Here is a 25387-nt window from a genome sequence, read left to right on the forward strand (position 1 = left end):
ATTTCAAGCCCCATGTCCTCGACTACAGCTGCGTCAGTGGGCAGGATGAGTACAGAGACAGTCAGCCAAAGGCGAGACAGGCTACAGTCTTCCTGTACAGGAAGGAACTCTTCGTAAAGGCTGAGGATGAAGCAACATTTTAATTATAGCAGAACAGGTATCACCTCCCTGTAGAGTTGCCCAATGCAACCAATTATTTGGAAGCTAGCCCAATAACACCATGTTCCTAGCCAGGTTTTTCAAAGACACCTGTACACCCAACTGATGGAGCTTGCATTCCATCTCCAGAAGAGCAAGGGCATGCAGCACCGCAAGAGCGGGAACCTCTGCAGCAGCTGACAGCGCAGTATGACCAGCCATCTCGCTCCAGACCACAAACGAGAAACTACACCTCAGGATTTAGGGTCTTGCCCAAATATTTCTCACTAGAGTTTGGGATACTTTTGTTCTCTCTGTAATTTCTTTCCTAGGTTGCTCACTCGTGTTGGTGGCTTCTTAATGTGGTGTCTCAGAGGAAGTCTTCCTACCAATTCTTTTTTCATTTCCCCAGCCTCTAATTCCATTGAACATCTTCCTTGCTAGCAGCTGATGGAGGACAGTAAACACTGACAGCCCCTCCCCTTTGGGCCACAACTTGTCCTACGTCTACTGCTCTTCCTCTTTCTCGCCCTCAAGAACGCACAGTTCCTCCATGTGGTGACGACAACTTCCAGCCCCGTGGTGGAGTCAGCTCTGATCTGCTCCAGGACTGTTCACAAAGGCCGACACTTTGTATGTGCAGATCGTACAGGTAATGTCTTTTGACATTCCATCCCACTACCACAACCTTCTCTCCCATTATTTGCCACCCCAATATCATATTTGCTTTCATCTACAGCTGCACAGCAGTGTGTTTTCAATGAGCTGGAAACGGTCTTTTCCTGTGGTGTTACTTCACAGCACAGACAGAAAAGCAGTTCTTTTTTTTCTCTAAAGCAAGCTATTATTGTCTTCTGCACAGCACAAGGAGTTAGCAACACCAGAACAGTCCACAGCGAGTACCTCATTTTTTTCTGTTTTTGACTAACAAGGAGACACCGGCTCTCCTACTTTATACATTCCCCAGTAAATCACTTTCCTCATCGCCTTAGCCAATTCAGCTTTGTAGTGTCCACTTGCACACAGCTTCTTTTAGACTTGTTACAACAAAAACTTTGAACAGCCAGTCTTCCCTGTACCACTCTTTTAAGACTGCTTTGAAGAATTTCAGAGATTAGCCAGAGACTGCTGCTCGAATCCTGTCACGATCCCCTCCAAGCGCTTTGCTGTTCCATCAGGTCTGATGTGGGCTGCACATCTGCCTCAGCTCCCCAGACTGCTCTGCAGCCCTTCGCAACATGCCCAAACGGTACTTTCCCATCCCCTGGTACATTGGTAGTTTTCAGCAAAAATTTACAATTTTTTCTAGAAGCTCAGTTTGCACGGCACTCTGACAATCATCTGGAAGTGATGCTCTCTGACATCTCAAGTCACTGCTGTGTTTTCTTTTTCCTTTTCCAGCAGGTGCTGCACTACCAAAAAGCAAGTCCCAGGCTGGTGTACGCCAGACAGCCAACCCTCTGCAGGCTGAAGTCCAACGTATGCAAAGAATCTCTCTTGCACAGCTTTGGCTATTCACTCTTTATCCTCCATTTTGAACCTCTAATTAACAAAACACATCCCAAAGGGAATTCAATGCTATTATTTACTAGTGTTGTGAAGATCAGAATGTCACTTTTTAGAAAGTCCTGTGTGGTTTAAAGGGCTTTTTTCCCCTTGTCATCTTGGCTACTTTTGTTCAGTAGCCTGAGCATCCCCGAACGCTGGGCTACCCTGGAAGCACCCTGGTCTTCTCTGGAAATACAGTATCCACATTTTTGTCTTTTTAGCTAACCCCTCAACTAGCTGAGATTTCATTATCCCAAATTTAACATCACTTTTTGGCACTCTACTTGCTCCACACACATTACACTCACTTACTAGGGGAGCGACCTCTATAGTTTAAGTGGCTGCTGTGTGTTACCGACAGCTGCCCAAAACAGCCTTTCCCCTTGCAGAGTGTAGAATAAGCTGCTCCATTAAGAAAACATTAAGGACCCGTTTCTCCAACATGTTGGGCTCCATTTGACAAGCCCGTGACTGGTCCGAGTCACTTCCCCAAACTGTTTAGCCAGGTTTTGCTACAGACTGTTCCAACTACAGTGTGTTAATTTCCCACCTCTCCATCTGGGGAACAATTTACATCTCGGCTGCATGGAGTCTGTTCACAGAACACGGGTGCAAGGTCTTCGACCACCCAGCAGTTACCCTCCACAGATTTTTTTTGTGCCCAGACAGAGTGACTGCTCCTTCACCAACAGCACCATCAGCTCCCTTTTGCTTCCCAATTAGCGGTGAAATACCAACTCTAACTTGAGGGGAAGAGTCCCAGGGAGATCCTTCAGCGCTCACCCCAGTGCCCTGGCATCTGTTCCGCATGCACCGGAGCAGTCCCCTCCAAGCACACCACGGGTACTCACATCATCTTGACTCCTTCCCTGTCCTCATGGTTAATCTCTGCCAACACTGCACTCATGTCAAGGTTTTTGGTCATTTCTTCTAAAGCATTTTCAGGAATCATATCTATTAAAAAAAAAAAAAAAAAAAAAAGGTGAAGACAACTGCAATTCCTTTCCAATCTAAGAAAAGCAGTAAAGACCACAGAGGCTCTTGGCTGTTAATCTCCCGTGCCACCCGGCGTAGGCAGGGCACCACAGTCCTCCAGGCTCTGCAGTGACGGCAGCTCTGTTTCACAAGGCCCTGGTCCCTGCCTGCTAAGGGCAGCACGGAGGTCTTGGTTTCCAGGATGCCAGCGGTGCTGACGGCTTGGGGAAGCTTTGCAGAATGCGAGATGGGACTCCATACTCACGCTGATGTCCAACGATACAGTGAGCAGCGAGTAGCTTTAGTGATGGCACCTCGAACAACGCCTGATGAAAAAGGAGCTCCCGGGCAGTAGGACGCTTGCCAGGGTCCTGTTCTAGACACTTCTGAATGAACTCCTGAAAGACAAAAATTGCATGAGACCATGTGCAATGCCAACACATCTGCAGGGGCGCTGATCCTTTCTCACCCACCCTCTGCAAGGGGTCCTCCAGCAGCTGGATGGCACTGTTAATGGCCTCCTGGGGCACATAAGACGACTCTCCGTTACCCTGTATTTCCAGCACCGCCATCTGCAAACACAAAGCAGTGCGTCAGACTTCAACGGGAATTACTGACTGCATTGAACACAGCTCAAGGAGACCACTGCCAAGCATGAGATCATAACAGCCAAGTTGTTTGGTGCTATTTAAGGTCACAGTTTGTGGAGGCAGAGAGAGAACGACTGCCTCATTATAACAGCTTGTTTCTAGCACCCTAACAGATTGCCAGGGAGACCCGAAAACTGTGCCAGCATCACCTTAGACAATAAGCATCTCCATTTTGAACGTCATGATCCATTGGCCTGTACTTCTGCTTGACAATTCTCATCCTCTAATGAAGCAGTAACTGGATCACTGCCACAATCTGACCATGTCCCTCCTGGCTGTATGAATAGCTCTGTATTACAGGCAGAAAAGCAAGCACACAACGCCATCCAGAACTGGCTCCAGCCAACACATACCCAAATTCCCAGCTAGGAAAGGCTGGCAAAAAGATTCTGGAGAACATCTTAAGATTCAGCTCAAGTTTTGCTTCCTACAAGTTGTGTGTTTCCACAGTGCTCTTCCTGCTTCACTTATGGGATGTGCGGAACAGGTTCAGAGTTCTTTGTGTTGGCTCTTTCTGACAATTATTCCCAGAAACTACTCCTACTAACAACCCCCATTTCCTAGATTTGGGCCTCCTGATGGCAAGGACAGAGGAACCACTAAGCTGCTGAGATCAGGTATGTCAGACTCGTGCCTGACTGCAACCAGCACCTGTATCAGGTGGGGACAGGCTGGCCCAGAAAAGTTATGGACCACATCTGTCCTCTCCTCCAGGTACCACAGGAAGAACAGGTACTCCCAGAAAGGCAGTTCTGTTCTCCACGTACGTTAAGTACAGTTTGTGGCAGTGACTGTTCCCACCTGCCAGTGGGTCAGACTTCAGAACTGGCCAAGGCCTGCAGAGTGATGAATTACATGTTAGGAATTTCACAAAGAACTACACACTACTGAGCTATTTACTTCTTAGTAAGGCATTTGGGGGAGCCTCGATAGGGATCCCACCAAGGCAAAGTGCATTTGGCTCTGGGAACAAAACACACTTGCTACCACACTAACCCACCCATAACCACAGCATCTGCGCAGAGCCATCTCCTTCCCTCAAATTCATTTTCCCTCTGTCCCACAGCCAAAGTGTTCCACACTCACCTCTAGTGCACACATCCCAAAGGAGTAAATGTCCACAGCAGTGGTGACATTGGCAACTTCTGTAACACAGAAATAACGCTGTTATCAGTTCATCCCTGCACTCAGCAGTACCAGCAGGACCACCTCTGTATCAGGCTACGATAATCCTGCAGCCTTCTCTCCCTCCTCTGCTATCAAAAGACAGAGGAGTTAAAGCATTTAAGCAGGCAAATAACTCAAAACTGTTAACATGACATCTGTCATGAGCCTGTAGACAAGACGCAGAGCAGCTTGGAAGCATTAGAAAGGCCAACAAACCCAGGCTGGCAGCTGTAGCCACACCATACCTCCATATTCCGGGGCAAAGAAGTGCAGGTTCTTCTGCTCCTCACGACAGGTCTTCACGTGGTTGTTAATTGTGTCCGGTGCCACTAGAAGAAAGTCATGAATGCTTAGGATACAGGAAACCATAGCCCATCCCCGACTAGATCCTAGGGAACACATGCAACTCCAGGGCCCTCTGGTGCCCAAAGGGGCAGCACAGTGGAGTTCAGTTGATCCTTCATCAGTCCCTTATCTCAGGTCACCTGCCCTGACAGCCTTCTCCCTTCTTGCCTCGGCTGTGGATCGACTAAGGCAGCTCAGCATTACTCTCCAAGAGCAAACCTGGAGACCACAGCTTCTCCCGAATGGGGAAGACAAGCTGGGAAGGACTCCCTGTTGAAGTGCGAGTCCTGAAAGCACCTAAGTTAAATCAGATCCATTGCATTTGTCACAAGTAACGCAACTGCAACAGAAGCCCTAGGAACAGCCAGAGATGTCAGGATCACTGCAATCAGTCACCACCTCAGGGCTCTAGGAGAGGGACAGAACTACAAGGCAACTCTTCCCCATATCAGCAGCGCGCTGGTGCCAAAGTGCCTCAAGACAACGGTCAAGCAAAGATGCTGAATGAGGAGAGATGACAACCTTGGCAGCAGAGGCCTCCCGGCAGCCACCACCTCCACAGCAACAACCACAAACCTCTCAGAGCTACAGGGAGGGAATAACTCCCAGTCACAAGAACGAGCAGAACACAAGCATGGACTCCCCCCAGAAGATGAGCTTTCAGGACAGCCACCTCTGAAAAGACTGCAAACAACTCTCCAAAACGAAGCAGCTGGCTCCACCAGGGAGAAACGCTGAGGTAGGCGGGGACCACACCGTCACCGTCCCATCTGAAGCTCTACTTCCACACTTGAACATGCCCAGTCCCACAGTTCCAGGCCCACCTCCCACTTTGTCACCCTCCTGGACAACTGCAATGGGTCCTGCTCTGTACTGCCACAATGTGGACTTACACGGGACACACCAAACCACCGGGACTTTTCCAGGTGTTCCTGGATTAGGGCAGGACACACCAAAGAGGTTTCCCAGTTGAATGAGACTGAAATAGTTCCCAGTCTCAGAGGTGAGACATTCTTTGCGCTCTAGTCAGACAAGAAGGATACTCCTTGGTAACTCAGGTCAACCATGCTGTGTGGCACACCCCAAATCATATTACCTTATTCGAGCAGTGGAAACTGAGCTTGCTCCAATGGCCAGCGTCTACTTTCCCAACCAACCACTCATGAGCAGTTTACTGCTTTTTGTTCTTGTGGTAGCTTTTATCTTGGGAGTCCAGTAAGGTTACTTCATTCCTAGTGCTCACCTGTTTACAGACACCACCAGCTCCTCTCAGCTTCACAGCGCTGAGCAAACTACACTAAATTCTTTGTCTTTCTCCTGAGACCTGCTCTGCATTTTCCCAGTGACACTGAGAGCTTTAGATGAGCTCCAGCCAGGGCCATACACAATCACACCAATTCTGTCTACCGGAGACTTTGCCCCAATGGATCTTAACATTGCACACAAGGCAAGCGGGTCAAATCCCCCCCTTGAACAGCTAGTAGACACCCGATCCTCCTCAGTTCCCAAATGATGAGCTCTAGACTTTTGTGCGGCTTTGTATTTTGCACTATTGAGTTACTTACAACTGGAATTTGTCCAGTCCTCTAATGTCTTCCTGTGCTTCTGGAGGATATCCTGACCTACCTCAACATCACACATTCCCCACATTTCTATTAACAGCCCCAACATTCACGAGATCAGTCCCCGAGGGACTCCAAACCCCTCCAGTGGGGCAGCCCTTTTTCGGCTTCACCCTGTCACTGTGCCTCCAGCCAGTGCCCGACTCGGCACATGGGGTAAATTGCCCAAGGTTTGTCCAGCACAACAGGTTCTCATACTGGGCCTTCTAAAGAGGTTGTTAACTTGCTTTTGTCTATACCAGTATCTGCCTTAAGTAGCCCACTGTGTATGTCTAGTCTATAGGTGGCTACTAAGAGAGGAGAGGCCACGTCAGGTCTTTCCAGCTGCTGGATTTCCTCATCATTGCTGCTCTTTCCTTTCTGTAGGCGTTTTGGCCAAAGAATCAAGGTTTAACAGTACTGCCCCCTCCCTGCCCCAAGTAATTTACTCTTTTCTACTCAAAAGAACAATTCACTACTGTAAACCCAAACAATTTAATACTGTCAAATGAGGTTTTGCCTTCTTAAAAACAACCAACCAAAAAAACCCCAAAAAACCAACAAGAACAAAAACAAACCACCACATAAACACCCGCCAGGGGCCCCCCCCCCCCCCAACACATTGCCACTCATGACTTTCAGAACTTCTGCTGGAGGCTCGCAGGAACTAAAAATAATTTCACATCTATAGCATACCACTGGTGGGCGTGAGGGGTGGAGATAAGGACAGCGACAGCCCCCATGAAGGGCCAGAGGCTGATCGCATCCAGAAATGCAATATTGCTGCAGATGCACAGCCACGTGAATACCGTGAAGTTTTTGATCAGGAACAAATTTTTCCTCAGAGTGACCAATACCATTAAGATTTTGGCATTCCCCTGAGGCCTAGGCTGTAACGTAACCATAGGATCTCGCTGATCCCAAACATGTTTGCCCCCTGTCTACAAGAACAACTACTTTGTCCCAGTTTTTGCAGAACAGGGCATTTAAGACATCAGAAACCCTTGTGCTGTGAAGTCTGAATTTTATTCTTCTTTTATGGAATACTGGATGTCTTTGTGCAGCACGCAGTATACATGAACTATCAAAGAGGTGTTTTTGTGAACCCTGCTAAGCCTATCATCTATTGCATGCATGACAGCCTCTGACTACCGAGAACTAACTTGACTGTCTGAGGATATAAAATAAGACTTATAAGACTTCTATTTGTTCTGCCTTTCTTATCAGTACGATGGATGGTAAGAGTAAACAGGAACCCAAACCCTATCCTCAGTGATGCAGTTCTGTGCAGTCAGAGGTCCAGCAACTGCCACCAGGATCCTGCATGTATCGGAGCGGCTGCCGGGACAGCACCGCCATGCCACCGTGCCCAGAGCCCTGGGGACAGGCGGAGGCACCACGGCGCGCCCTGGGAGAGACACACTGTGTCAATGGCGACAGCGCTGCAGAAATTCAGCACATCTCATCAGGTGTTGGACCAACGTCCTCAGGCAGGAACTCTGGCACGGTACTACCCAGGACAACACTATCCTGCCAAACACGGAGCAGAATCAGCCAGGTATAAAGTCATCTTCCAAACGATGTTTAGATTAGCTTCGTTTTCCAACATGTCTTTAAATACTGTTACTACTCCGTGTTGGATGGCAAGGGTCAGTTCACTATCCAGCCACTCTGTCCTTTGCTCCTGTTTAAGAACAGGGAAGAGGCAGTAATCAATCACAAAAAGGCATTATCTACAGAAACCTTGGCCAGTGATGTAACACCGGCACTCCCATACCAGAAAGGAGAGTACAATGCAGTCCTAGCCCGACCTCTACCTATAATGGCCTTCCGTGCCTCATTAAGGACTTGATAAGGACACAGAGAGTGTCCAGGTCCTACAGACATTCTGCAGTGGCACCAGCGTTTCTGGGAAGAGCTGGGCTTGCACTGTCCGTGGGAACTTCCAACTCGGACACACAGAGAGGCAGTTTGGACTCTGCTGTTCCAGGTCATCCAGGGACCTGTCCACTCTGATATTCTGGTCCTTGTGCCCCCAAACTCGCAGAGCCCCACTGGAATTCCTCAGTATGTTTTTTCTGTCACTGTTGCATAGACTGGCTATGCAGCTGAGTTTGATTAGCCACGCTTGGCAAGCCTTTTTCCTGTTCCAGCAGTTTACATCACAGCTCACGTGCAGCTTGTCTAGAGGTCACACATGTAACCTTGCTCTGTTATTGCAAAGCTGAAGCCACGCAACAGCAGAGCAATGGCATAAGACTACCAGATTCTTCGCTGTGTGCCTTGGAGCTAAGCAGAGACGGCCTTGACAGACACACATCTGTTCCACTCTTCACTGCAATGGCAACTACCTGCTATTGAAGCCAACTCTGAAAAACCCACTGCTGGCACGTTAAGTGAGGCAGGGAGAAGTGCTGTTACACCGTGTGACTGTATTTCAGAAGCTGGGGCAAGAAACTTCGGGTTTGGTCTGGTCTAGTCATTATTGTAGGTTCATTACATTGGTGTGTAAGCCACTTAGCACAGATAGACGCCAGAGAGAAGCTTCGCCTGAACATACATTTTAAAACATATTGTTAACTGTAAGAGATAAGAATACACACTTTAAGGTACCTCTGACACAAGCTCTTCTGCACATGGTTGCTACCTGCCATCTGCTGCTCTAGTGATGACTCTTAGTTCTGTGGACAATCAGATGCATGAAGACTAAGGACAGTTATGTTAAGCACAACAAAAAATGAAGGTCAAAAAGGAAAGACAGATCACCAACATTAACAACAAACAAGCCTTTCTCAGCCACAGAGAAGACGACAGCAAGGGGCAGACTACAAGACACAGTACCACATGACTGATCAGTGTGGTACAGAATTAGCAAAGAAAGACGGATTTTAGAAAAGGATTCAGCCAGATACGGTGTCCATGCAGAGCAGATGATAGGAAGAGACATGATGTACAGTAGAAGGTAGGACAAGCAACTTGCCTTTGGCAAGTTGAACTCAATCTGACAATAAAAACATAAAGAGAAATAACCAGCATTACTACAGGAACATGCAGAGCTTGCTAGACGTCTCAAACCCTCAAGGACACGCTAGGGCACAGAGCTCACCGGGGTAAACACAGCTCGTCAAAGCGCCCATCAGTCAGCAGGAGTGTCTGCCAAGAACGCACTGGGTGGTTTTACTTCCCAACGGCCGCCAGTGGCGGGTTTTAGCAGAGAAGCCCAATCACACAGCAACTTGCCCTTTTAAATACTACATGCTTGCAGGAGACATTTTCCTCTTGTCCTGTGTCCAATTCACACCCACCTTTGTTCTGCATTCAGCACCTCCTCCTTGTGGGTAGGAAAGAGTCTGCCCGACAGTCCTGCCCTTCCTCAAGGAGCCGTCGAACCACTCGGCCTCTTGCAAGTGCCTAAGCATTCTCCAAAGCAAGAGTATATTACTTCACTCTTCTAGTAGAGTGCTCAAGTACCCTGTACTCCAGATTTCAGCAGGTTAGAAAGCAGAGGAAAACCAAGATGACAGCAAAAAGGATCAACAACTAACCTCTAAGATTAATCCCAGGCTTGCTATGCAACCCAGCAACAGGGACAATTAACCACCTTACCTATGCTGCACTGTACCAGCATCACAGGGACCCAAAAATTATCAGCTGAATGCAAGATCATCTGTTTGCAACTATAAAGGGATGGCCACAGGGCCAGGAGAGGTATGAGGCCCCATCGTTATCCCTGCACTCACACGATCAAGACATTTTTACTACTGCAAAATGGTGTAAGACTGCACAAAACCATGACATTTCACAGCTCCTTTCATTTGCACACTAAGATGACAAATCCATTTTTATTAGGGAGGGCAAAGCCTAGAAAATAAGCAAGTAGGAAACTATTGCAAACAAAGAGAGGCATACAACCATTAAACACCGAGTCAAACAGGAAAAGCAGCAGCAAATTTAAGCTGATAACAAAATACAAGCATCCCACAGCCCTGCAGATCTATATCAGGGATTGTAAACTGTGTTTGCAAAGTTATTTGCAACACTGAGTCACCAGAAGCAACAGGATTGTATTTATTTTTTTTTAACAGTTGAATATCTAATGAGATGAAGAGTCAAAGAGGTTCAGTATAGGAAAAGTTCACCAGTGCCAGGTAACAGCCCCGCCGCTGCTTACACCTTTGTTCATTCTTGCCACTTCCATTGGCGTTGCTTCTGAGGAGAACTAACCTCTGCTTAAAACATTGCCCATGTTTTACTTCTGAGAAAGTACTGCTGAAGCAGAACCAGTGGTACCCGCAACAGAGAGCTGGTACCATACAAAAATTCATGTACTCTGAGAGAGTCATCCTTTTACATAGAAATTAGTACAGAATCATAAAATCATGGGATTTTATGGGTTCAGGTTGGAAGGGACCTCTGGAGGTCGCCTTTTCCAACCACCCCTGTTCAAGCAGGGACACCCACAGCCAGTTGCCCAGGACCATGTCCAGACAGCTTCTGAATAGCTCCAAGGATGGAGACTCCATTACCTCCCTGGGCAACCTGTGCCCATGTCACCCCCACACTAGAAAAGTGTTTCCTGATGTTTGGAGGGAACCTCCTGGGCTTCACTTGGTGCCTGTTGCATCTGGTCCTGGCATCAGACACCACTGAGAAGAGCCCAGCTCCATCTTCTTGGCATCCTCCCTGCAGGTATTTATACACATGGATTCAATCCCTCTGAGCCTTCTCTGCTTCAGCTGAGCAGTCCCAGCTCCCTCAGCCTCTCCCCTCCAGAGAGATACTCCTCCTTCAGCACCTTGGTGGCCCCTCGCTGGACTCCCTCCAGTATGTCCACATCTCTCTTGTACTGGGGAGCCCACCACTGGACCCAGGACTCCAGGTGTGGCCTCTCCAGCGCTGAGCAGAGGGGAAGGATCCCCTCCCTGGACCTGATGGCAATTATTTTGCCTAACACAGCCCAGGATAACATCAGCCTCCTCTGCAGCAAGGGCACATTGTTTGCTCATGTAAATATGAAGGTGTACAAATGAATGATGGGAAGGAAAATGATCATGCTGTGTCAGATTTCTTGTGAAGCAGTGGGTGATATCTCTGTGTTTAAGTAAAACGTATTTGACCACATCCATTACACGACAGAAAGTAGACGTAGGCAGAGCAGGAAACGTAAGACCATAGACCTAAGACAAGATAAAGAGGACCTGTAAGATAAGTACTTGTCAATCCTGGCTGCATGCAGGCTCTTAAGCAGGGACTTAGGAGCTTATTAGCACTTTATCTGGAACACTGGATGATTCAAACAACTTCATTCTGAACAAAGTGTGTAGGGAGATTCAAAATCTGCACTTAAAACCAAGTTGTAAGTTCTAGACCAGAGGAATGAAGGTCCTATGGACCAGGCAAACCCCTCCTTGGGTTGCATCATCTGACTGCAATACGGTATTTATATCAAAAAGGTGAAGGAGCAGCAGGAGTGCCATTCTTGCTCAGTTCTTTCACAACTGAAACGGCAGGGTACTAATTAACCGCATGGTTATTAATAACTAATGGACCAAGCTACTCTGGGGGAATCTTTTACTCCCAGAAGACAGACATACACTGGAAAACAAAGTCCTCAGAAACATGACTATGAAAATTATTTTGTTTTGAGCAGCTCTGCTTAACAGAAGTTTGGATTGAAGCAGTACAAATGCATATTCAATTAAAATGCAATTAGAATTATAGAGTCATCTAGGTTGGAAGGGACCTTTAAGATCATGGAGTCCAGCCATCAACCCAACACTGCCAAGCCCACCACGAACCCATGTCCCTCAGCACCACATCTACCCCTCTTTTAAACCCCCCCAGGGATGGCAACACCACCACTGCCCTGGGCAGCCTGTGCCAGTGCTGGACAACCCTCTCCGTGAAGACATTTTTCCTAATATCCATCCTAAACCTCCCCTGGCGCAACTTGAGGCCATTTCCTCCTGTCCCATCGCCTGTTCCTTGGGAGCAGAGACCGACCCCCCCTCGCTGCCCCCTCCTTTCAGGGAGCTGTAGAGAGCGAGAAGGTCTCCCCTCGGCCTCCTCTTCTCCAGGCTGAACACCCCCAGGTCCCTCAGCTGTTGCTCATATGGACAGATGCTCCATTCCCTTAATTGTCTTGTGGCTCTGTGCAGGACTTAACTCCATTAACTCCCTATCTTTCTTGTGTTGCACAGCTCAGACCTAGACACAGCACTCCAGATGTCATATCAACAGTGCTAAGGAGGATCACTTCCCTCGATCTGCCAGCAATGCTCTTCCCAACACAGCCCAAGATGCTGTTGGCCACCTTTGTTGTCAGGGTGCATTGCTGGCTCACGGTCGGCTTGTTGTCCCCTCCAGGACACTAAGGTCCTGATCTGCACATCTGGTTTCCAGAAGGTTAGCCCTAAGCATGTAATGGCACATGGGGTTATTCCTGCCCAGCTACAGGACTTCACATTTCCCCTTGTTGAACCAAGAGACTCCACTCTGCTTAATTCTCCAGCCCATCCAGGTCCCCATGAATGGCAGCACACCCATCTGGTGTACCACCACTCCTCCCAGTTTGGTATCCTATGTGAACTTGCAGAGGTTACATGCTGTCCCATCGTCCAGATCACTAGTGAAGATGTTAAACGGTACTGGCCCCAGTTTACCCTGGGCACACCACTAGTGACGTTGTCTCCAACTAGACTCTGCTGCTGATCACAACGCTCTGGGCCTGAAGGTTCAGCTGGTTTTCAATCTACTGCACTGTTTGCTTATTTAACCCATACTCTGTCTGCCCATCTATGAAGTCAAGGTAAACAACACCCATTGCTGTCCCTCTGTCTACCAGGCCAGTCACCTCATTGCAGAAGGCTACCAAGTTTGTGAAGAACAATTTCCCCTTCATAAATCCACACTGACTACTCCCGATCACAGTTTTATCTGTCTTGTATTAGGAAGCAGTTTCCAGGATTAGTTGCTCCATCAACTTCTCAGGGACTGAGGTAAGGCCGACCAGCCTGTGGTTCCCCAGATCTTCCTTCTTCCCCTTCTTGAAGATAGGAATGACATTTGCTCTTTTTGAGTCTTCAGGAACATCTCCCATTCTCCATGACCTTTCAAACATAACCGACAGTGGCCTTGGAATGGCATGAGCCAGCTCCCTCAGCATCTGTGCGTGCGTCCTGTCAAGCTCCATGGACCTAGGTATGTCCAATCTCTTTTTAAGCGTTTCCAAACCTGATCCTCCTCCACCAAGGGTAAGTCTTCATTGCTCCAGACTTTCCCTCTGGTCTCAGGGGCCCAGGATTCCTGAAGGCCAGCCTTAGAAGTAAAGACTGAGGCAAAAAAGGCAGTGAACAGCTTGGCCTTTTATTTGCGTCCTTTGTTACCAAAGCCCCCACCCCAATTAGCAGAGGGCCTTAAGCCTTCCTACTGCTGTTTACTTGTAGAATCCTTGCTTGCTGCCCTTCACATCCCATGCCAGATTCAGCTGGTGGGCTTGGCTTTCCTAACCTCTCACATGACTGGACAGCATCTCTGTATTCATCCTGCGTCAAGTGCTGCTGCCTCTACAAAAATTTTTTTCACATAAAATTCCAAACAAAACTGTTCAGCAATCAGGGAGAACACTAAGCATTTCATCCTGCAGATGTAAAATACTCGCTAAGTTTGTATTCAAGTGATCTTTCAAGAACTGGCATGAAGGAGCCTTCTAAAACACTAACGTTCCACACGCCTTCAATTAAAGGACCCCGAAGAGAGAGGACATATGCAACTACCTTACTAATACTAAAATGGGTAGATGAAGACCTGGATGACCGTAACACACCCCCTGACCTATCCTGGAAATCCACTGGAAGGCAGAGAAAAAACACAATCCAGAAAAGCTGAAGTAGTGTGTGCCTTCAGTGCAACATGAAGAGCAAATCTGACCATGGAAAAGGCATGTTCTCATAACCTGCAGCACTAAACTGGGAAACGGAAACCTTTTTAGAAGATCCTATTTAATTGAAAATGTCAACCAGGCTAGAAGATTATGGTTTTCTGGTGTTTTCACGAATGATATAACTCACAGCAGCACACAGAAGGTACATTGAGCAAGGAAGGCAAGCACATGAAGCAAGAGCCAGCTTTTAAACCTTCTGCAAAATAAAAGCGAGAGTTTATTACCATCATGACATAGTAGGAGGTATATCTGTTGAGTAAGCATTCCCCTTGGTGACTTTGCAACAAAGCCAAAGAGACCAGCTGTTACCACTAAATCTGACCTTAAAACCCCCAACACTCTCCCCCAAAAGCACACACTAAATCATAACACATATACAACATTCAGGGAGGCTTTAGTTGCCATTTCAGAAACTAACCATAGCAGTTAGAAACCCACTGATTGTCACTTACCTACGGCTGCTCCTCCTGCCTTGGGCTGTGTGCTTAGGTACAAAATCAAGGCAGGTCTCTGGTAACCACTTTTGCCACTCCAGTAATCATAACAGCTGCTAGATCATGACATGTTTGTCAATTCATTACAACTGGAAATTAACCTCATGCTATTCCACCCAGTTTGTTCACCAGAGTTTCTCAAGAACAATTCCAATGTGAAGAATCTTCTCTTTATGACCGGCTTTTACACCACTGGGAGTCTCAAAGGCTCAAACACAGACCAAGGTGAGACAAAGCCTTTAAAAAAAAAAAAAAAAAAAAAGTAACCTGCATACCACTTTGGACTTTCTGAAGCATTCTGGGCAAAAAAAAAGTTCCTCGCAGAACTATTCACCTGCGACATCTCACTCCCAGCAGCACATGTATTCAGAGATGAAGCTCTTCCTCTGCTGATGAAAGTCTGCCTTAGTTTTGCCAAGTTTCTAAGCAACTGAAAACATCTGGCTTGGTAGAGCAAGTGCTTGACCCTACACATAAAACTGTATGGCTAGAAGGTAAACTACATAAATTCATGTTAGATCTTCCTAAATGAATGCCAATGTGGGTGAAGAAGTTTTCCATTTCTATGATACATTTTTCAATGTTTGCTGTTTCAACTATCCATTATTTTTTCTCAAAGCCACATTTGCCTTAGTGAAGAAAAAAAAAAAGCCAGATCCAAGACACCCTAGTAACCCCTATTTTATTTCTACATCACCTACTAAGTGCCTCAAGTGTCTGTAAAGGATGTGAAAAACAGCATGACAAGTCTTCAAACATCAGGTAATAAACTCCAAGACAGTGAAAGAATGACTAAAATAAGATTAGTTATGAAAGCACGTCACTCACAACCTTATTAGCTCAATTCTCAAGCAAATCAGGAGCCTCGTACCCTACATTTAGTGTTTTCAAACCTAAATCACTGGTCAAGATCTAAGGATTACACAGTTTCCAGCTCTCACATGAACAGTACACGGTGATAAAACAGTACTGTTAAAACAAGTTCTCAAGAAACCAGCCAAGGAAGTTCAGTATTTGCAGACCATCTGATGCTCTTTCAGCACACGTGAGACACCACAGCATCTTAAGCCTGAAGACCACTGGCTGAGGCGCTTTTCTCGCCTTGGTAGAACCAGGACCTTTTGTTCTGCTCGCAGCGGTGACTTGATTTCTGAGAAGTGGCTTGTTAATCTCAAGCCCTGTTACCCTCAGCGCAACTGAGCCCACGCTGAAGCCCAGGCTCAGTCACGTTCCCACCCCGTGGACTTGTTCGGGATCGGTCAGTCTGCTGCTGGTGTGCCCCCTCACCTCTTCCACCCCACGCAGCCCCACGACGGCCACAGCCCCACTCGCCCAGCTTGCAGCACTCTGGTACACAAGCCATCCCCAAGGCAAGGTGGCCTCCTAACGCCACAAGCCCTGACTACACCAACTTCCCCCTTGGCTACGCAAGACCCCAGATTTAGCTTTCTGAGAGCGCCTCTACTCTGCCAGTGATGCAGACAGCGCACCACGTCCTCCTCCTGCAAACACTAAGAAGGCACGGAGCCCATTCCAACAGGCGCCTTTCCACCACTTCCAGCTGACAGTTGGTAGGTTCCCAACACAGTAGAAACAAACTCTAACCACCGAGAACAACCCTGATGGCAAAAAAATAAATTAAATAATTATTTTAAATGTAAATGCAGCATTCTGTTTAACAGGGTCACAAATTGCAGCAGTCAAGTTCTTCTCTAGCACCCGGCAGCCCAACTCCCTCCTCATATGCACGTGTTTCCCCAAAACCAGAGCTTTGTCTGGGGGAACATAAATAGTAAACCTTACTTCACAATCAGGGACTCATTTGGGCAGGATGTCTCTCTGGCCACCAGGAGCCAGACACATTCACCGAAACATTCATCTTAGAAACAAAACATCTAAGGAGTTAAAACTACAAGCAAGCAATCGGATAGCCAAGCACAAAGCAAAGGCTAGTCCAGGTTTGGTGCCCAGCCAAGTCTAGCAGAGCAGTAGCAGGAGAGAGCCTAATGTATGTGGAGAGTTCAGCTGGGAAGAGCTCAGAACAACGCATCCGCTTGGCTTGACATGCAGGAGCCGGCATGCACTAGGGCCCATGGACTAGCACGCTCTAAGAACAAGGAGAGGAAGAGAACTAACAACCAGGAGACTTCACAAATGGCAGTGCTCCCTCTCTGTAAGGCTTCGGCTGGGAGCACGAGGAACGGTTTGCATCCCAGCGCAGAACACCAGGGCTCAATGTAGGATGCACCTAAGCCGAACAGTTTTACGTACCAGCCTTATAGCAAGGGAACACGGTATAAATAAATCAGTGTGTATGTTTGTGTGTGTTACAAATATAGATATACACACACACATATATATAAATATATATATATACACACACACACAAATAAAATAATGTACATTACATATATAGTGGTAGTCACATCACAGGAGCGGAGAAGTTTGCTCACCATTAGCAAATATCCTATGAAAGACTGTTGGTAACAGAGCAGCCCGTAAGCGGGAAGTAAAACAAGATAGAAGTCAATGAGTTGATGAAACAGCAAGCACTTAATGTCGATAGAGACAGCTAGGTCAGAATCATGGCAAAACATGGACAAGACTGAGAATCTGGCCCTGCCTCCAGTCACCTTTTAAAAATAAATTTACACAAGGAACATTAGCATTTCTAATTGAAAACCAGGCTGGGCAAGGGAGACAAGACACCTCTGACCCAGTAGAAAATTATGGCTGACTCTGGTGCTAAGCAGCTGGAAATTCTGTTCTTTCTGCGAGTGCTCTACAGTCCCTTAGCACCCCTTCAGCAGACAACTACCTTTCTCCACACCCCAGCAGCTTCTCCTGGGCAGGATCTTGGCAGCAGAACCCATACTTACATACCTGACCACATAATTTAATAGCAGAGCTAATACCAACCAAGACTCAGTCTCCTGGCACCTTCATCTGGAACTGAAGAGACTCTGGGCAGACTGCAATTAAATATATAATGAATCCTCGAGGTCAGGTATGTTGAAGACAGGAAAGCATATGCATCAGCCCAGTGCCTGGAGGCACCATACACGTGCCAACACATGGCCATGTCTGAGGGGCACCAGAAGACATTACAAGACACTCCAGTTTGAGCCCTCAGTTCTGCTGGGGCAGCAAGAAGGATTTTAATTCAAAACCCATTATCTCTTTTCACCTGTGACTGGTTCTTACACTCGCAATCAGAATTACAAGAAACACCTCCCAACACTGCTTAACAGGCAAGCAGCAGTGTCAAACACACCCCGTCTGACACACTGTTCTCCTTCGCACCCAGAGCGCCTTCGACCTCTCACAGTAAAACATCTCGCAACGTGTTCCCTTCCCAGCTCCACTTGTTAGACAATGTAGATGTGCACAGATGCAACATGGTGTTGCATGTGGATCCTGTGGAAGGGTACATAGAAAACACCTTCGACCTCTCACAAGGAATGTTTTCATCTGACCACAACTCCAGAAAGCAGCTGGAACATTCCAGGCTCTGGGATCACCAGCAGCACATTTAAGAACTGTAGGTGTCTTTCCTATCCTGACCACAAGTTCTCCAAAGCTCCCCACTCACTCAACACTTTTCCTCCTTCAATCTATTAACCCTGCACTTTATAGCACTGAAAAAAAAAAAGTTGGTAAATTAATGGATTATGGATGGCTTTTGCATTTAAGCAGTATGAGAAACTCCCCCTCTTGCCCACTCCTTTTTCATTCAACAGATAACCCGCAGCGGATAAAGACTTCATCCCTCTTCCCAAAACTCAATGCAATAGTAACAGCAATACCCTACTACTAATTTAATCTGTTTTCTTCCTGCAGTGCACAGGTGGCTCTAGAAAAAAAAGAGACTGATCCAGAATTACAAGCATAACAAGAAAAACAGTGGTCAGTCCTGCTAGTGCACGTGCTTCTGCAATCTGAAGTGGCAGCGAGGAGTGACAGGCAAAAGGGCTGCTCCCACACCAGCACGGGAGCTACAGGAACAAGCAACTGGCCATTCCCAATGCAACACAAGTCACAGGCACTACCCTTCTAGTACTTCCTCACCCAGCAGACAGAAGGATGTTTTGCAGAATACAGCAGAATGCACTTTCCTTTCCCCAGATTGTTGCCCCGCATTCAGCAAGTATTCTCTTTTGCCAAAAGTAGAGGGAAGAGGAGCTGTCAGGAGCGTAGCCCAGAATGGTGCTGCGGACAGGGACGGTATCAAAGAGCAGATCATACTGCACTGAGATCGCTGTTCCCCTTAAACACATGAGAATTACTGCCCCACTTCTGTTAAGTAAACAGAGGAAAGTTTTCAGGTACCAAGAAGTAACTATGTGAAGCAATAAGCGCAGGCTAACATTGTCACTGACCTCGAAGCAACTATCGCTCCAGGGCCTGAACATGAAAATAGCCTGTCTGGCTACTGCACAGTCAGCAGCACTGGAGAATCTCAAGCTCAACTGCATCCAACAGTTCTGATGATGTAGTTCTGACGTTCCTAATTGGGTAGGCGCTGCCGGAATAAGAATACATTCTGCGACATCGGCAACTTTAATTCTAGCCTGCGCTGGAGCCATAGCTTTCACATCTGGAGGATTCCTCTTCTGACCACAAGTCCACTTGTGCTCACTTCCTTTTATATTCAAGAAAAGAAGAGAATCTCCCAGATAAATTACTTCCCTTCTGAACACAAGGTGAGCAAGGCAGTCTACAACTGTGGAGCAGAAGAAAGTTTGTTCGGGAGCAACTGCAGTTAAGCGCTGCTCTTGCACAGTCACACTGCCAGCACGCGTCCTCTTCTTGCTGAGGATGCATTTGTCATAGCACCCAGACATGCACCGCTCTTTGAAAGAGCACGTCAGTCTGATCGCCTCTGTCTCTCCCACCATGCCTAACAGAAGCAAAGCTCTTTGGAACTGGAGGGAGCAGGCAGATGTGTAACACTGTTGAGGCAACTGTTTGTCACCCGCACTCAAAGAGCCACCTTTCTTCTAGACAGCCTCTGAACGGCACCACTGGGAGTCCCAATGCTCTTGAGAACGTCGTGTTTGCTGAGCTACAGAACGTCCCTCTGGTACAAAGCCATGGCTCCAGATACCACCTTCAAGTGGTTTGTTTTTACAAACGAAGTGCTGGCTACCAATCAGAAAGATTGCAGCTGTATAATACTTTTAAACTAAACTAGAAAGAGAGGGACCTCTTATGGGAAGTCTATTGTAGACTCGAGGACATAAGTGGCCTGAATTGAATGCCAAGGAGCCAGTTCTATTTGCCAGCATACAGGTATCAGACGTACACAACTTTTGGAAATTCCTCTAACCTGGACAAAGTCAGGGAAAGATGATGAAGTGAAAGCTGTGATGTCATCAGCCTGTATGAAAAGCAAGATGTCACAAATTCTACAGGCAGATAGAGAACCGAGTGTTCCTTCTGCTGTGAGCCAGGCTCCCTGGGTACAGGCATGTATCAGAGGTTTGTTACAGAGAACGGAGACCCCAATTCTGGAACAAAGAGAAAATACGAGAGTTCTTTGATGGGAAGAAAAGCCACAGAGGTCTGCAGCTTGGAGAGAGGCTATTTTTGGATGACAGGTGAAACAGAGCATTCTTTCCTGTCAACATCAAATCAAGAATTCACACAGACAAAAGCCTACAGGATGGCAAGTGCACACTCTTCAGGTTTGAGAATATTTGCAGAAGTTGGACAACAGATAGCAAAGCTGTCACTTGAAAGGGTGCATCAAAAGGCAACATAATGCGTCCTGACTGCAGACAGATTTTTAGAGGCATAGGAACAGTAAAGGTGCAAAAAACCCAGAGTACGCAGTACTCTGCACTGCCAGAAAAATCACCTCTTACTTATAAAATAAAACATTTCAGCAGCGGTGTCTGCCTGAACGGGGTATCTCTTTGCCAAACAAGCCCAAGGCAAATGAGCATCCTGAAGCCCAGGCCAAAGTGAGAGATGCTGGATGAGGATGCCAAGACAAGCAGCTTGCTGCAGCCAGAGTCTACCACCTCGATTACAAATGTTGGTTGCTACAAGAAGCACTCATGCGGCCTCAGTGGACACAGCTCTCAAAGCTTCCTAACACTGGGAAGAGAACTCTGTGTGCACTAACATGAAAAAGACTGCAGAGCAGATGAATCCAAGGATAACATGCACACAAAGCTTGGAAGTTTCAGCACCATTTCTTGGGTCAGTCCCTTGAGATCAAAAACTGAAGAAGGGGCTTGCAAGGGAAACATTATCCGGTATCAGTCCTTCCTACGCATGAAGGTGGTCCAACCAAAAGTGAATTCTACTACCAATTGCTGTCACAACTCACATGGAGGTGGAGGAATGTGTGTACGTACATGCCTATCATGCCAGATCACCCTGAAAGGATTAGATGCCTTTTTCTGTTTGGGCAGTTTGTCTCCTAGGCAAGGGTCACCTCCAACAAGTCTTACCTGATCCAATTTTGATCAGTCCGTTGTGCTGAATGAAGATGGTGTCACAGGTCAGGTTACCGTGGATGATTGGGGGATCACAGGAGTGGAGGTAGCTAGAGATTCAGAAGAGAGCACTGGTCAGGAGACCACTGAGGCTGAGGCCAGGAATCCCTCCCTTCATCCCTTCCGTGTCTCAAGCAACACCAGAAAAGAACAGGAAGGCAAAGGGCACATGCTGGGGTTTTACAATAGCAGGGAGCACATCACGTGACTGTACATCAGCCTCTAGGCCAGGAGAGAATCATGAAAATTAAGCAGTTGCCTCTAACAAACAACCTCCAGAACACGGGGGAAAAAAGAAAGCTTTCTCCGGTTGGTTCCCAAGAAACCCAGGGTACCAGGGCATCAAAAAGGCACTCAGTGCTGTACAAACATGACTGGCCGTGTTTTCCAGCGGGCACAAATAAAGCTCTTCAGTGCTGGGGTCCCAGGTACTTTTGAGGCTACCTGTTTTTGTGCCTTACTCTGCTTAGTTTTACATTAGCATCCAGCACAAATAAGGACTGTCAGCTCCCAAGAGCTTATCAGAACCCCAACTATTCATCAACAGCTACATTTAGCCAAATGGCAACAAAATTTTCTCTATGGAGCAGGAGTCTTGCTCTGACATCAGGGTTATTGTTTTTCCAAGGCTGTTATTAGCTACACACCAACTCTGGTTCAGGTAGAGAAGAGTCTTTAAAATCAAAACAAAAAAAAAAAATCCAAACATTCTATTCAACTGGGTGGCACTAAGATGGCTGCAGAAGATCTGCATCATCAAGAAATGTACAGATCCACATACACTTCTGACAATATCACACCACAATAATTATGAAGCCACTGGGTGCTACAGGGCTGCAGGCTGACAAGACCAAGAAAATTTTCCTCACTCCTCTCACGTGGAATTTGATTTCTTTGAGACTTCTTTGCAACGTCCTCTTGGCCATGATTAGATCCAGCTGGATACTCTGGAGAGCTCCCTGATGCTCAACTCCCACACTCACTATCATATCAGTCACAACTGTTGGAATCTAAAATCTACATTGCACCTGTTTCTCAATTTTAGAGGCTTTGGTATTGTCTAAGTGAAGACTCGGGGATTGTTACAGCAAGTGCAGCTGACACCCTGCAGACCATGACTGGGATAAGAATCAGGCTGGGTGACTGACAGTGCTCTCCAGGCTCCATTCCATGAAGTTTGCTAATGTTTGGCAGCATGTACGTTTACAGCTTTTAATATTCTAGCACAAGAGAGGCTACACTTAAACAGATGGCTAGACCACCAAATCAATAATTCACATACCTGAGAGCAGAGAGGATCTGGGTACACCATCGCTTCCAGGCCTACAGACACAGGAGCAAAAAGGATAAAAATCACTCAAGAAAGAGGAACTAAACCATAGTTCTGCAATTCATAGCCCATTTGTATGAAGGAATATACGCTCCATTCCATGGTGTCTTAGCTTTTACTCAGTACAGGTGTGTAGGAAGTAAGAACAGTACTCCCATGCTCAATTTAGTTTCTACATATACATATGGGTCACAAAACACACCTCCTCTCCTAACTCCTCCCATGCACGGATGCCTTCCCTCTTTCCTGTATGCACACATGGAAAGGGATGTGCCTGTCACACCACACATATGAAGCTGCAGAACTGCTGGAAACAAAGCAAACAGCACAGAACAGCTGTCCAAGAGAACCTGCAGCTAAACTAGTTTCCAGTAACAAAAAGGAATTGCAGCCACGTGTTATCTCCATGCTCCCTTCTCATCAGGATCCTCTGCTGAAAGAGCTTTCCAGAGGCTGATGGCACTAAGTGAAAATAGGCTTACATAAAGAAAAAAAAAAGAAAAAAAAAAGTTACCTTTTCATTCATAGTTTTGTGGTTTTTCTTTGTCTTCTTCAAGAACTGTTTCAAGCTCCCCGAAGACATATATTCAGTGATGAAGATCACCTGTAGGGGCAGTGTGAGACATTATCCTCTGCTTCACTAATTACATACAGGACATACAGTGAGAAAACCCAACAGAGTGTTAGCTTTACTTACCCTGGCCTTATTCTCCTTCACATCAGCCCAGTATTTATGAAACTTTACAATGTTCAGATGTTCCAGCTGAATTAAGTTGTCAAACACCGCCTTAACTTTTTCCTTAACATCAGAAAGACAAAGACATGTTACATCAGAGACCACATCAGCCCACATTTTCTTTTCTTCTTGGGCCTTGGTCCCCTTAAACATAAAAACAAACAGCATCTGATTTCATCCTACATTGCACCTCAGCTGAGCATGGTTTGATCACCAAGACCAAATCAACACAAGAGCCCATGGAAGTAGCACAATAACAGTTCTCCATCATGTTTTCTGCACAAACCAGGCTTAAGCTGAATTTGCTACATTTAAGCAGCACAGCACTCCAAATCCAGCCAATAATCCACATAAAAGGTCACCAATATCTATAATCCCACCATCACGCATTATGCTTCCCACATCTTGTCAGGAAACACATCGACTTACTTCCTGGAGCTTGAAGTTCTTCCGCTCAGAAAACTGAACCTCATTCCAAACAACTTCCACACCTTCCTCTGTATCCATGGCCAGGTAGGCACTATCGATCCCCGGGACATTGCGCTGATTCACCTGCATGGGAACGATGGAGACAGAAGTGGGTTCTAAGACAGCCAGACCAGATCATTACCACGCATCGTTCATTTGAGTATCAGGAACTTTGCTCGTTAACAGGACAGGATTGTGCACCTGTATTTCACGAAAGGGACATACCCAAACTCGAAGGCCTGGACATGTTTGAGGAAAAACTTCTTTTGCATAAAAGATGTTTTGTAGTAAAAGCTGCCTCTTGGCAACAATACATTCGATCTTTACGGTTTTTGATATCCTTAGTTAATTTACCACCAAAAAAACCCACCTCCAACCCCAACAAAAGGGGCACAAAAAAAGTCTCAAGAACCCAGACACAACTTTCCAGAGGAATTTTCTGAAAGTGATGAGACACGAAACTCAAGAGAGGAAACTGATGTAAGCAGAGAGAAACAAAAGGAAAGCTGCAAGTTAGGAACAGACTTAGGAATGGATTACACAATTTAAATGGCTACAATAATTTAACCCAGCACAAGTACATCCATATCTAATATTAAAGACACAGATAAGGACCAAGAAAGCAAGAAGGTAAGGGGACGGGACCTGACAAAGGGAGAGTTTAAAGCCTAGCACGAGAATAGCTCGGGCTACGGAAGTACTCAATGCTAGATGACCTGCATAGATGTAAGATGAACAACACTCCCAGCAGCAAAGTTTACCATAATGTTGTTTTTCCGCAGATATGTAGCAGCATCTAAAGGTGCATATGGGTTCGTTCCTCCAACATCCAGAGCATCTTGCTGCTCTGTAATGACTTTATCAGGCTATTTCCCAGGCATGCACAAGTTAAAGTCATGGTTTAAGTCCTACTGCACCAGGCAACATGCAGTTGTAAAACTGGATTGCCATCTCAAAGTACTTAGAGGAGAGAAGACAGAGTGTAGAATTTACCTTTTAATTGTCAATCATCAACCATTACTACTCACCATCAACTGGCCACATACCCAGAATCATTTCACTTTCAGCTGACCCAACTCCCCTCTTGAGGTAAAAGTTAATACAGATACTTGGCTCACAAACCCAGACTCATCTTCCCCTCATATTACCATTTCACAGCTTTTCCTGCTCATTGCCTCGCCTTCTCTTCCCTCACTAGGGACCCCGTCAGCATCCATTTGCTGGAAGCTTCTCACCATACACAAGGGTTCCTCCGAAATCCCTTCCCCCTTGGCAGCCACTTCTAACATGACCAAATTTACTCCATTTCAGCTACAGTGTTATGCTAATGACAGCTGACACAAATGTTCTGCAATCCACAAAACTTAAATGAATTGAACACCACACTATAGGAAATAACTACTGGGGGGAAATAACGCCGGCATGAGTCTGAACCAGGAGAGCAGCGCCGCGGAGAGGGCCCGGGGCAGCCGGTGGGGAGCAGCTCG

The 25387-nt window shown here is 46.6% G+C and overlaps 1 protein-coding gene across 1 annotated transcript in view; it reads right to left on the reverse strand.

Annotated features, from left to right (window-relative positions):
• Positions 1-23990, reverse strand: part of NRBP1 (nuclear receptor binding protein 1) — a 25779-nt gene extending 1789 nt beyond the window's left edge. Inside the window, exons 1-11 of the mRNA XM_009891600.1 lie at positions 23862-23990; positions 23394-23495; positions 23211-23300; positions 22649-22689; positions 21322-21416; positions 17314-17337; positions 4724-4807; positions 4398-4456; positions 3135-3233; positions 2927-3059; positions 2538-2640 (exon numbers count right to left, since the gene is read on the reverse strand). Coding sequence (XP_009889902.1) covers positions 2538-2640; positions 2927-3059; positions 3135-3233; positions 4398-4456; positions 4724-4807; positions 17314-17337; positions 21322-21416; positions 22649-22689; positions 23211-23300; positions 23394-23495; positions 23862-23990 — 959 coding nt within the window. The remainder of the gene's footprint in view (positions 1-2537; positions 2641-2926; positions 3060-3134; positions 3234-4397; positions 4457-4723; positions 4808-17313; positions 17338-21321; positions 21417-22648; positions 22690-23210; positions 23301-23393; positions 23496-23861) is intronic.
• Positions 23991-25387: the final 1397 nt, after the last annotated feature.

The sequence above is a fragment of the Charadrius vociferus genome, unplaced genomic scaffold, assembly GCF_000708025.1.
Source record: "Charadrius vociferus isolate BGI_N301 unplaced genomic scaffold, ASM70802v2 scaffold1129, whole genome shotgun sequence".
Taxonomy (NCBI): domain Eukaryota; kingdom Metazoa; phylum Chordata; class Aves; order Charadriiformes; family Charadriidae; genus Charadrius; species Charadrius vociferus.